The 13,618-nt window shown below is 45.6% G+C and overlaps 2 protein-coding genes across 2 annotated transcripts; both read left to right on the top strand.

Annotated features, from left to right (window-relative positions):
* Positions 1-228: 228 nt before the first annotated feature.
* Positions 229-1,185, top strand: LOC149862693 (olfactory receptor 14A16-like). Its single transcript, XM_090053042.1, has one exon. The coding sequence runs from the start codon at positions 229-231 to the stop codon at positions 1,183-1,185; it is 957 nt and encodes a 318-aa protein (XP_089909168.1).
* Positions 1,186-9,224: 8,039 nt separating this feature from the next.
* Positions 9,225-10,160, top strand: LOC149862692 (olfactory receptor 14A16-like). Its single transcript, XM_090054059.1, has one exon. It carries the CDS (start codon positions 9,225-9,227, stop codon positions 10,158-10,160), a length of 936 nt encoding a protein of 311 aa, XP_089910185.1.
* The last annotated feature ends 3,458 nt before the right edge of the window (positions 10,161-13,618 follow it).

Raw genomic sequence — 13,618 nt, 5'->3', positions numbered from 1 at the left:
ACTCCTGGAGTTAGCCAAGAATAACTCAGTGAGGTGATTCCACCCAAAGTCCTCCTGATGGAAAGCAGGAGGATCTTAATGTATCCACCTGAGTTACATCAGGAGAGGCTCCGTCTCTAGGAGATTCAGTAGTATTTTTTAGGTGGAAAGTCATTTGATGAATCTAACCCTGGTCTTCTGTATCTGTCATTCTCTCTCTAGGCAGCCCACAATGCTGCAAGGAATAAAATGTCCAACCAAAGCTCTGTGTCTACGTTCATCCTCCTGAGATTCTCTGATGCTAAAGAATTTCAGATTTTGTATTTTGTCATGTTCCTAGTGATTTACATTAGTGCCCTGATAGGGAACCTTCTCATCATCACGGCTGTGGTCCTTCACTACAACCTCCATAAACCTATGTACTTCTTCCTGATGAACCTGTCCATCCTGGATATTGGAACTACTTGTGTCATTATCCCCAAAGCCATGGTCAACTCCCTGCTAGACATCAGAACTATTTCCTATGCTGGGTGTGCTGCCCAAGTTTTTTTCTTTGTCTTCATGGTAGGAACAGATTTTGCTCTTCTGACTATCATGGCTTATGATCGCTATGTTGCCATCTGCAAGCCCTTGCACTATGAGATGGTCATGAATAGAAGAGCATGTGTCCAAATGGCATCCAGTGCCTGGGTAGCAGGGATGCTCAACTCTATCATGCACACTTGGAATATGTTTGCTTTTGCATTTTGCAGTGAAAATATGATGGATTTGTTCTTCTGTGAAGTCTCCCAACTCCTCAAGCTTTCCTGCTCAGACACATATATCAGGGAATTCTGTATGTTGTTTTTCAGTTTCTGTTTACTGTTTTCCTGTTTTATTCTCATTGTTGCATCCTACATTCAGATCTTCATCACAGTGCTGAGAATCCCCTCAGAGCAGGGCCGGCATAAAGCCTTTTCCACCTGTCTTCCTCACCTCATTGTAGTCTCCTTGTTTGTCTTTTCTGGCATATTTGCATACTTCAAACCAACCTCCCACATGCCATCAGGGCTGGATGTCATAGTGGGTATCATATATTCAGTAGTGCCTCCCACCATGAATCCTATCATCTACAGCATGAGGAACAAGGAGATCCTTGCTGCTATGAGGAAACTGGCTCACTGTCTGTTCTGCACTGACCACCGGATGCCCAGCCTTCCCCAATGAACTTGCTATTTTTGGGCAGTGTCACGTGCATCTTTGACAGCACAGTTTCTACAAAACTGATCTATATTCTTAGAACACTGTCATGACCACAGGTAACCTAGGTCAAATCTTTTCTTTAGGTTTGTAAAGGAAGAGTGCTCTCCTTTCAGCTGCAAGTGTGAACGCCCGTGAAAACCTGATGTGTGTGAAAGAATTAGACCTCAAAATTTAGAGCTAGAATCAAGCAAATGAGATTGATTCCATTGAGCTGGATGGCACCGGACCAACTGATGCTGTGGGAAGACTTCGCTTAATGACTTAGTCAAGCTGCCTTCATTTCCACCAAGGGGAATCAGATCTACCATTTTCAATCATGAGATGGCAAAGTAACCATACAGGGATCTAACATTTATGTATGTTTCTCTCCTACACTTGTCCACTAGTTAGTAAGGTAAAGCCTATTTTTGGCTTGGCAAATATGCCTAGAGAGCAGAATTTTTTTCTTTTAGATGATAGGTTTTAACATGATGTCCACCTTTTGATGATTCTGTATGGTTATGGGGTTTGAATCCTGCTGTGTCATTGTGAGTCATCTATTATCATACATGTGTACATGGCATTACATCTGGTCTTCTTTCCAGTGTTTTCATGTGGAAAGAATACATGAGCAAGTTCCTTTCTTGTCCTCAGCATCAAGCCTGGCTGTCACCTTCAGTAGCAGGTGTCTTCTTCTGCCTTGGGTACTGAAGCTGTGCACAACACATACACAGCCGCATGGAAAATGCTGTTTCTGTGGCTGCTGCTGCAGGAGCCCTGTGGTATAAACTGCTTCTCACTCCCCCTGCCCCAATAGATATGATATTGAATACAGGGCTGTGTAAGCACTTGCAAAAACAAACACTGGGGGTGGATTGGGGGGAGAGGTGTGAATGCTAATCTTGTTCCCTTCCTCACTGATACGTGATGGTGTGTGTAGCCCTGCATTTCTAGCTTCTGTGGTTGGGCAGTGCAGGGATGTTCCTGCCATGGCAGAGTTTCTGGGAGTGGGCAGGGTGATTCTGGTGATGCCTCAAGGATAGTGGCGTGCTTGCCCTGTTGGCTTAGAAACTGTATTTAAAGGCCTGTTTTTTGGGAATTAGCATATAGGTATAGATACATGCATTAAAAGGGGTTAAGATGGGCAGCAGGGGTTAAATTGATTTATAAAGAGCTTGGGTCTCACACGCACAGTCCCATATAGCCCTGGAAGCAGGTAGGCTGTCTAGCACAAGGCCGATGCATGGACACAGCCTGAGAATTGAGGGGGGCATCCATAACATAAGATCACAGCCTTCAAGGCAGACAGGTTGTCTAACACAACAAGGATATATAGCCTGCAAACTGAGGAAGTATATTCCATACTGTCCCATAACACGAGATATGTGACACCAGTTACAAGGCCCCGCTGCAGAGGGGGGCCTGATTCCCACTTTTGGGGGAAGAGACCAAATTAGGAGAAGGCCTGGAAGGCTATGTGGTTGTATGACTGCACAGAGACAACCAACCAGAGCTAGCCACAGATGAAAAGTCACTAGGAGTCATCGGGGGGGAGAAGAATACAAAAGCAGAGACCTGTGAGTAACAAATCCTTAGGGGAAGCCCCTCCCTTTTTGTCTTTATGCTTTGCAGGATGGAACCATGACTGAAGCACATGAATGACTCGTGCTCCCAGAGGCTGGTGGCGGGGCCCGGCAACTGCCCGCAGCGGCAGTGGTGGTGTCAGCAGTGGGGCTGTGGCAATAGCGAGTGGGGAGCTCATACAGGCAGCTGTGGCGGTGTTGGTGGTGGGGGTGGGCTGAGCCAGGAGCTCCTGCATGCGGCAACAGTGGTGGTGGTGGGGAGGGAGTGTTGCGACCACCTGCAGATGCTGCCGGCAACGTCAGCAGCAGCCAGCGGGAATCAGGGACTGCCTGCAGATGCTATTGGCAGCATCGACAGTGCTTTTTGCAGGGGGTTCACTGCCAATCTCAGGGGGTGCACATGCACCCACGTGCACCCCCTACGCATCACTGATGTTGAAGCATCATAAAATTTGCTGGATACAGAGAGGAGTCAGGCTTGACTGTGTCATGTATAGTGATTGTGTTTTGCTATGTCTGTAAAATACTATTGCTGTAAGTGATTGTGATATCAGCTGTGCTAGACTATAACGTGTAAAGCAAAGCTTCTTGATGGGCTATGAAATACCAACAAAATGGCTACAAAAATTGTGCATCATGCAGAGAATTACCTCCAAGGCCTCACAGAGTTCAGCCATGCCAAAGATCGAGAAGGCTGGATTGATTATTTGTTTTATTGTCCTTTTTCTTTTCTTTTAGTTTTATTTATGCTAGATATATATTTTAGCACATATTGTAGAAGTAATAATATAACATAATTTATTCAATTCCCAGAATTTGCGCAGAGATTGGGAATGCAAAGTAAAATGATGGGATCTTGAGGAAGACTAGGGCCTTCCTATGCAGACAGCATGCCTAGTTTTCATGGTGGGTTGAGGCAGGCCTAACCCTTGGCATTTCTCCAGCCTTTTACAGGATGGAGAAGCACTGGTAGTGCTACGATGGCATCCAGTTGGAATAGCAAGAAAGCATTGCCCAGCATAAAGGGGGGTAAAATTGCCAAGGACGTATCTAATCTCCAGAGATTCTGACCATGAAATGTTTTTCTGATCTGCATAGCCATCTTGATAATCAGATAAGACACTAAGTGTAGAGTGGCGTGCTACCTGAAACGCTGAGTAAAAGGTTTGGTAGGTATCTCGGGCTGTACATTCCCTGGTCCCAGTATGGGAAGCCTGTTCACACCTAATTGTCTAAAACTCAGTGTCCAGGCTAGGGAATGCTGAGGCAAGAGACTGAGTCAGAGTGGGTGTGGGTGACATCTGAACAAGGGTTAAGGGTTCATTACAGCATTCAGCCTGCTGGAGCCTGTAACCATGAATGCCATCATACTTTTCCCCGGATGAATGCTGGAAGTCCTCCCCACAAATATCATGAATATTTCCGGCAATGCCAATGATTATGCTCCAGTATATTATGAAGATAAATCTTCAAGGAGGGGATATGACTGGGGCGTGGGCCTCAGCATCCCACCGCCAGACTGCTCACACCTAAGAGAGAGAGCCTCAGAGCGGGGCCCACATCCTGACCAGATATACTTTGACTCTGATGACAGCCCTAGGATTGGTTGATATAAAATTACTTGATTATTTTATCACTCTGTTTCACTAAACTCGCTTATTATCAACTGGCAAATGTTATGGTCCATCTGAGGGTTATGCTTGCCTGGAACAAAGGTATAGGGGCTGGGTCCAAATCCAGCACCAACATGCCCCAGCCTAATTTTCCTACTTTATATACAAAATAGCTTTCTCAGTCTCTTTCCCATCTGCTATAATGAGACTGGAGACTGGGTAGACTTTAGAAAAAGGACAGCAAGGCCAAAATTGTAGAGGTCTAGAGTTGCAAAAACACTTCCATTCTGATCTATTGCTTGAAAGGAGCTTTAGATGCCTGCATGCTAGGCATTCTTATTAAAAAGGCTGGTACAGAAGCTGCTTAAGACACCATTTGTCAAAGCTGATAGGTTTTGATTTTAGAGGCCCTGATAGAAGGGTGCCTGCTAATTCAGGTGGGAAAATCCTGCCCTCATCAGCAAGGTCCCATGCCTTGTTACTGGGTGTCTTCACTTTGCCTCTTTCCAGATGATCACATCTCATTAAGGCTGATGACCATATCTTGAAACTGAGGGGACCTACTCAGTTCTTAAGGGCCCAAATACCATAGCATTTCCAGTGGCTGAGAGAGGTTAGAAGGATTAGGTGCTCAAACGATGTCAGGCAGTTTTCTGATAGCCACTTGCACCTTCCAGGTGTACCTTAGGGTACATATAAGAAAACTTTGTGTAAGGAAAAACTGCCCGGCCAGGAGTCTTGTATTGATACATCAAAAAGGACTGTCCTTTATGCAGGTTTCCTAAATGTTCCTCTACTCTGTTTGACAGGTCAAGGTCAAATGTCTGCCCAAGCCCTGCAGACCATGTGACTAGCAGTAACTTGACCCCAGAGGGGCTTGAGTTCCCTCAATTTAGGACAGTTCAATTCTCTCTGCAGACCCTGGAATTCTTGCTGTAGTATTGCTTCTGCATTTGATGTGCAGCACTGAGGTTTTCTTTAGCAAAGGTCCTGACCAGGTACACTTACTTCCACAGTCTAAGAATGTATTGGAAAATATTCTGGGCCTTTATGTACTGTTTTCCAGATATTTTGCTGAAAGTCTACCACAGTATGATGGTCCTGTATATAGCAGTTAAACAGGACAGATCCCCGTGAATAATTTGGGAACCTCCTGAATTGCAAAGGGCATATAGGGCAGGAGCATGTCCTATATCCATAGCTCCCCTGTAACTAATTTACATAATATCCCTTTCAGTCTATTTGAACTCCTCCATCAGAATCTCAGGAGAGTGCCCTTATCGCCAGGCTCTAGACCGGTCTGGCGAATGGGGCATCAACACCACTGCCACCAAAGCATTCAAGCACAAGCACCTTGGGTTTACAAGAGGCCTGTCTTCCAAGCTCAGCAGACAATCACTGAATCTCCTAATACAAACCTGGTTGGTAAGGGCCCATCATGGTGGGGTGCAACCAATGAGGATCAGCAATTGTTCACAGCTCATTTCCCCAAAGAACCTAGCAAGATAGCAAATAAATATGGAACATAATCTCCAAAGCAAGGAAACATGCAACCCCTCTAGGCAGAAAAACCAAGGCATGCATGGCAGATGTACACACCAACTGTTGTGCAGCAAATGTTTGTATGGCAAAGAGGTAGAAGGGCATGAGGTATTCAGCACCTGGGAACATCCTAGAAGGCTGAAGATGTTTTACTGATAGAAAGATAATATAATGGTATCTCCAGGGGTCATTCTTCTGACCCAATGGCTGCTGTTGCCTGGAGATGCACATACCTATTCTTTGTCACCTTGAAACAGAGGATGAATATGGCAATGTAACAGCCATATGCATTAACTATAAAGAAGGCCATGCCTTCTGGGCTGATATATTGCAGTTAGAAATAAAGACTTGAGCACTGTTCATTATCTGGGATGGTATGGACTTGGCGATAGAGATGTAGAGGATGATCTGTCCTGGGAACTTGGGATCTTGGCAACATCATAGCAACTCTCAAGCAGTCTGATGCTCTATGACCAAACTGCTGTTAACACTTGTATCCAGGGCAGTGCACTGGGTTTGTCTGCCCCAGAACGTGGTGTCATAGAGGTGTGTAGGAACCCTGCCATGGGTATAGCAAGAGTGTTTTGAACTAACCGGCTCTGGGGAGCTGAATGCTGTCTCATGAGAACATTTCCCAATTAAATCTACTTATGGCTCCTAGCCAGGTGCTGATATATTTATCCATTTCATCACATGCTTCTGTTTGGGCATTGCTTAGGGATCCTAGGAATGCCTGCCGGGGAGCCCATTGGACTAGACATTGATAAACACTATTCCACAGCAAAGAGTTTACCTACACAAATCATCTGCAGAAATAAGGATCTTAGAATATATCTGGAAGGTGGATTTCAAAATGTCCTTCAAGGCAGATCACCAGGTATGTAGACTGATACACAGGAAGAGAGAAAGAGTGAGGGAGAGAGAGGGAGCCATATAAAAAAATATAACTGCATAGACAGACAGACAGATTAATTCCAAGGACTCTTGTGTTTGAACAGGAAAAACTAACTCCATAGGGAAGAATCCACAGAGAAACACACTAAGTTTGCTTCTGTATTTAGAGTTACTGTGAGATTACAGAATGGAAGTAATCCATTCTGGCTGGGATGGTTTAGTCAGGATATCCTACCTTGAGGAGTGGGTTAGACAGATGACCGTACTAGGTTCCTTCCAGCCCTACCTTCTTATGACCCTCTGGTCCTAAGGCTGATTTTAGGACCAGCCATTTGTAGGCAATATGTATTCTTTCCAGATTTTTGTTGCCAGCCGAATTTTCAATAGTGAAAATTGAGAGCTTGCCTACGTGTGACACTCTGGTAGGTTCGAAGTCTAAATTAAGTTTTCAGGTGGTTTAGTTGAACTTCATTAATCCCTTATGTGGACACTTCTTTTTGGCTTGCCTCCTGTCTGAAGTGGAATGAGTCAAATAAACTAAGGCTACTTCAGTTTAGGCTACAGGAGTTCTGATATAGCTTTAAAGCAACTGGGCTAATCCACTGGTACTTGACCACTTTGTTGGATAAGTAGTTTATAGCTTTGGGGACCTTAATCCCTTATTTTAAATGCTTTTGCCTTTGGCTTTCTCCTGTCTAAAGGGAATTGAGTAATGAAAAACTAAGATTACTTCAGTTCAAATTACAGGAGGTCTGTCTTGGCATTAAAGCAACTGGGATAATCCTCTTGAGAATCATAGAAAATTTGGTTTGGAAGGAACCTCAGGAGGTCATTTAGTCTAACCTCTGCTCATCCCCAACTATATCATCCAAGCCAAGGCTTTCTTTACTCTGGTTTTGCAAACCTCTAAGAAGGGAGATTCCTCAACTTTTCTGTGTAGCCTTTTCCAGTGCTTTACTATGCTCATAGTTTAAAAAAAAGTTTTCCTTAATATCTAACCTAAGCTTCCCTTGCTCTACCTTGACCCTAGCTATCTGTCTGCTTAATCTGAAATAATGTTCAAAGCTGTTCAATAGGATTTCTTTAGACCCATGCATAGACACTTTGCATCAAACCCCATTTCACTTCTAAAGACTGGGATGCCACTTGTATCACCTGGTTGTTACAAATGCTTTCCTACGAAGTGGCAGATGCCGCATCAAATCCTCTGTTAGTGGGGGAATCTAAACTTCACATTCTGCTACTCCGAGCAAATGCCGTAGGGATAAACTTTTGGGTTTAGAGTGATGGTCACACACTTGGTAGTCATTATTTTCTGTGACACACTTGTCAGAGCTTGCGTGATTTGATGCAGGTTCAAGATAATCCTGTCCTGATGTGGTGCAGCCTACTGAGATTGCATAGGAGGGAAATACAGGAAGAATTTGAATCACTTTGTTATCTAAGTGCATTTTGGGTACGGTAAGTATTTGGCCTATTACTCCCAACACAGAGACTGCACTGGAATTTCGCTTCCCTTCCCTCCAAACTGGATGGAACTAAATGAAACTAAATCGGCTTTGAAGTTCAGTTTATTTTCACATCGTCCCTTTATGTAGAATACATTTCTTTGAGTGCCCCAATGAAGGGCAGTCCTGAGGTGGTGCAGGGCAGTGGTTACCAGGGCAGAAATAAAGGGCAGAACACTGAGTGAAAAAGGCAATGCACAGAGAAGCAACCAGAAAATAACAGACACCCAATGAAGGGAACTAACATAGAATAGTGAAAAAGAGAAATGAAAGGAAACAGAAACAAAGAGCAGGAGGGAGGGAAATTTGTTTTTGATTTGACTATTGAAGAATGTTCATTTAACATAACTATTCCGCTGCTTCTCTGTTTGCTAGTTTCTCTTCCCAGAATAGGAATGATATAGGCCAGCAGGAACTTGTGTCAGTAAAATATACCATACCAGAATCTGGCCCTGGGTGCAACATTTTCCCCTTTGCAAAATGGAGAGACTGTTATTCCTTTCTCTTGGTACAGTTCTCTCCTATACTACAAAGCCAATGGTTCTGATTCACCTTGATTACCTTGGGTGTACATGCTCTTGTTTCACTGGCTCCAAATGATGCTCCCCTGGCCCTATGTGAATTGGGAGGATGCTCACTGAACAAAATGTGACTGTTTTACCCTTCCCTGAACACCTAGTGTTAGCCAAGAGTCTTTCTTAGGGGAGAGGGTTACACCCCCAGGGCCTCTTGATGGAATTCAGCAGGAGCTTAACTCAGACAGATGAGTAACATTAGGGGAGGTTCTGTCTCTAGGAGATTCAGTAAGTTTTTTCATATGAACAATTACATGTTGAATCTAACCCTGAGCTTTTTGTTCTTTCATTCTCTCTGCAAGAAAGAAAATGTCCAACCACAGCTCTGTGTCTGAAGTCGTACTCCTCAGATTCTCTGAGGCTTGGGAGTTGGAGATCCTGTATTTTGTCATGTTCCTAGTGATATACCTCAGTGCCCTGATGGGAAACATTCTCATCATTGTGGCAGTAATCCTTGAAAACAACCTTCATAACCCCATGCATTTCTTCCTGATGAACCTGTCCATCCTGGACATTGGGACCATTTCTGTCATCATCCCCAAAGCCATGGTCAACTCCCTGTTGAACATCACAACAATCTCCTATGCTGGGTGTGCCACACAGGTTTTTTTCTTTCTCTTCTTGGTGGGAGCAGATTTTTCCCTTCTCACTGTCATGGCATATGACCGTTATGTTGCAATCTGCAAGCCCTTGCACTATGAGATGGTCATGAACAGAAGAGCGTGCGTCCAGATGGCATCCTATGCCTGGCTTTCAGGGATGCTGAACTCTATCATGCACACTTGGAACATGTTTCCATTCACCTTCTGTGGGGGCAATGCAGTGGACTTATTCTTCTGTGAAGTCCTCCAACTCCTCAAGCTTTCCTGCTCAGATGCATATCTCAGGGAACTCTGTATGTTGTTTTTCAGTTTTTGTTTAATGTTATCCTGTTTTATTCTTATTGTTGCCTCCTACATTCAGATCTTCAGCGCAGTGCTGAGAATCCCCTCAGAACAGGGCCGGCATAAAGCCTTTTCCACCTGCATCCCTCACCTCACTGTGGTCTCCTTGTTTGTCTTTTCTGCCACGGTTGCATATTTAAAACCTACTTCTCACACCTCAACAGGGCTGGATCTCATAGTGGGTGTCATATACTCTGTAGTGCCTCCCACAATGAATCCCATTATTTACAGCATGAGGAACAAGGAGATCCTTGCTGCTGTGAGGAAACTGTCTCACTGTCTGCTATTCCTTGACCACTAGATACCCATTCTTCTCTAGTGAAGTTGCTGTTACATTGTGTCTCTTTGGCAGTATCAGGTTGTCTTCGACAATATAATGTGTACAAAAGTGAGCTAGATTCTTCTTATAACCATTTCACAACCATTGGCAGTCCCAGACCAAGTCTTTCTCCAGGCTTGTAAAGCAGGACGGAAGCCATTGCAGCTGACAGTGTGAACTCCCTGCGTAAAATGGATATATATGAGAGAAGAATTAAACCTCAGCCTTTAATGTGATCCTCACCAAATTAGCTTGACTTCATTTTGCTGGATGGAACCTGACTGATTTATGCTGTAGGAGGACCTGGCTTAGTGACTTCAGTGGAGCTGCCTCCATTTCCACTAGTGGGAATCAGATCTACCATGTTCAGTCATGTGATGGCTATATAAACTAGACAAGGATATAACTTCTGTGTTCATGTCTTTTCTACACTTGTCCAGTTTTATGTAAGCTAAGGCGTACTTTTGGCTTGGCAGATATGCCTGGAGAGCAGATTTTTAAAAAAATTGATTAATATAATCACCCTCTCCATCCTTTGATTCTGCATGGTTATGGGATTTGAATCCTACCATCTCATTGTGAGTTGCCAATTATTATACAAGTGCACATGGCATATTATCTAGTCTTATCCCCAGTATTTTGATGTGGAAAGAATACACTAGGAAGTGTGTTTCTTGTCTTCGCCTCAAGCCTAGCTGTGACCTTGAGCTTTAGGAGTCTTCTTCTGGCTTGGGTATGGAAGCTGTGCATGACATATACCCAGAGGGATGAACAGTTCTTTCAGCACATGGGGCTGTTCGGGGGCAGGGAGGGAGGAATTATACAGACCATGAGAGAGCAGGGAGGAGGGGGACAGAGTCTTGCTTCTGCCTGCTTTCTTTATATAAGCACCATTGCTACTGCTGTCGACGCAGTTGCAGCAGCCCTGTGGTGTATGCTGCTTTTCACTCCCCCTCTCCCAAATGATACAATACTGAATGCAGGGCTGTACAGCACTGGCAAGTGATTCCCTGAGGGAATGCCAGCCTTATCCTCTTCCCCCCAGATACACAATGGTATGCACAGCTGTGCTTGTCAAGCTCCTATGGGCAGGCAGTGCAGGGCTGTTCCTGCTGTAGCAATATTTTTGGGAGTGGGCAGAGTGATTCTGGTGCCCCCTCAAATATTGTGACAAAGTCTGGTGCCCTCCCTACTCCACTACAGTTTTGCTACTTTATAAACCAAATATCTTCCTCAGTTGCTTTCCCCATCAGCCTTATAGAGATTTGAGACAGGGTAGACTTTTTAGGATGAACCAGAAGGTCAGAGTTGTAAAGGTTCAGAGATCCAGAAAAGCCTCCATACTGAGTTCCCAATGTCTGAAAGGAAATTTAGACCTCTACATCCTGACTGAAAAAGGGTGGCATAGGAACTTCTTAAGACACCTGTGCCAGGGCACTTAATGTGCTTGTCACTTGAAGAGGTCAGGCAGCCTGCTGAGCCACCAGAAGGTTGGGGTCAGGACTAATTGTGGAGTCAGCTGACCCAGACAGCCTGCAGGTGGGGCTAGGCCTGATCAAGGGAGACACCTGATCAGAATAGGGCTGGGTTTAGACAGGGTATAAGCTCAGACCCAGAGGCCAGAGCAGGCCTGGCAATAACATCTTGGGAGATGATGAAAAACATCTCTCAGAAGGAAGGCTGCAGCTCCTGCATGTCAGTATGAAGAATGATATTCAGAGGTTTGGGTAGGAACTAAGGGAAAGAAGGAGTTCCTGGGGACCCAGTGTTGGGGTCCAGAGCCCTGAAAAGGGGGCTGAATGCCTGGAGCCCATTGAGAGGCTGGATGAGTCCAGAGAGAGAGAAGATGAGACTCTGTGGGCTTATTGAGGGCTCAGGTGTTTGAGAGACCTGGTAGAGGGTCTTTGGCCTATTGAGGGGTCTGGAGGATCCCAGAGAAGGCAGTGGCTGCATTAAGGAAGACCTATGGAGGAAGAGAGAGAAAGTGATCTATGGAGGGGCCCAAGAAGGCAGACCCACTAAGAAGAGAGGGCTGACAGCTGGAGGACTGACCCTGTCAATCTCAACTGGGCTGTCTGGGGCCAGGGCCTAGTTGGGGCCAAAGGATAAAACAGACCATGACAAAGACTGCCAGAGCTTGGAGAGCCTGCAGTTCTCAACTGGCCTGAGGCAGGGCTATGGCCTAGGAGAGGCCGAAGGTCCTTGTGTGAGCATAGCTGAGAGGAAGGGGTCAAGGGGCATTCAGTCCAGGATGACAATGGCTGGTGCTAGGCCATCTGATGAGGAGGGATCAAGGAAAAGTGGTCTGAGATTGAGCTGGTGGCCAGAGAGGGAGGACTTGGATGGAAGATGGAGCCAGGGCCAGGTGGGGCTGGTAGTTAGCAACCCAGGAGGGGTATAGGACATGTAGGGGGAGCCCAGAGAGGGACAAGTAAGATCAGGAAGGCCTGGAGACCAGTCCTGGGTAAGACCTAAAACTGCACTCTACTGGAGCTGCTTAGCATGGTGGGGTTTCCTGTGGTGGGGCAGCCTCTAGGAAATGCCACACATGGGCCACTCCAGGAAAAGGCAAAGATGGAGCACCAAAAAGCCTCATCTCCCACTTCCTTGTGGGTTACCCCATGGAGGGGGGAGGCTAGAGGAGCACACTTTGACGGAAAAGCACTTGGCAGGGAAAACCATGGGAGGGGGCAGGGAAGACTGGGACCGCATGAGTCTAGTGGCCCAGTAAGGGGCCAGGAAATAGAATGCAAGACCAGATGGGTCCAGGGGCCTGGACAGTGGGGCCAAGTGAGAGGCCTGAGGTAGATAGTGAGGCCCAGCAAGTATAGTAGGACCACAGGGATTTAGCACCCCAGAAAAGGGCTAGGAATGGAGTGGAGGACTGGATAGGTCCAAGGGCCTGGAGACTGTCTGGCAAAGTGGAGAACTGAAACAGTCCAGGATAAGAGATCGAATGGGGCTGGGAGCCTGGAGAGGGTCCAGCAAATGGTAGAACATGTGTTAGGATGCCATCTGTGGGCTTTGGGGCATGGTGTAGGGGAGGCACAGAGCCATGCAATTGAGCTATAAGTCTGGGATCACAATCCAGGTAGTCACTGTAATAAGACCAGGGCAGCCTCCCACACTCCATATATCAACTGACATCAAGGCATGACACGTGAGAGCTAGGCAAACTGCTCAAAAGTCAGGGTATTTCAAAAATGTTTTGAAGTACCTTGTGATAACACCCCTTTGGTAATGTGAGCATTCACATATATAACGTGAATAGCATTCATTTACCCAAGCCAAAAGCTTCTGTTATTAAAGGTACTTCTCTAGCTGACAGAAGAGTGCCTGCTAGTTCATGTGGGAACAGCCTGCCCTTATCTGCCTTCATTTCATCAAGGTGTTCTGCGTCATCACTGGGCGTCCTCACTTCACCCTTCTCTAGACCTAAG

Source organism: Crocodylus siamensis, chromosome 6, assembly GCF_052110815.1.
Source record: "Crocodylus siamensis isolate JL-2025a chromosome 6, ASM5211081v1, whole genome shotgun sequence".
NCBI lineage: Eukaryota > Metazoa > Chordata > Crocodylia > Crocodylidae > Crocodylus > Crocodylus siamensis.
The sequence above is the reverse complement of the archived record's forward strand: the minus strand, read 5'-3'. Positions and strand labels throughout refer to the sequence as shown.

Coding starts and splice junctions, on each gene's coding strand:
- LOC149862693 (XM_090053042.1), top strand. CDS start 229: ATGTCCAACCAAAGCTCTGTGTCTACGTTCATCCTCCTGAGATTCTCT.
- LOC149862692 (XM_090054059.1), top strand. CDS start 9,225: ATGTCCAACCACAGCTCTGTGTCTGAAGTCGTACTCCTCAGATTCTCT.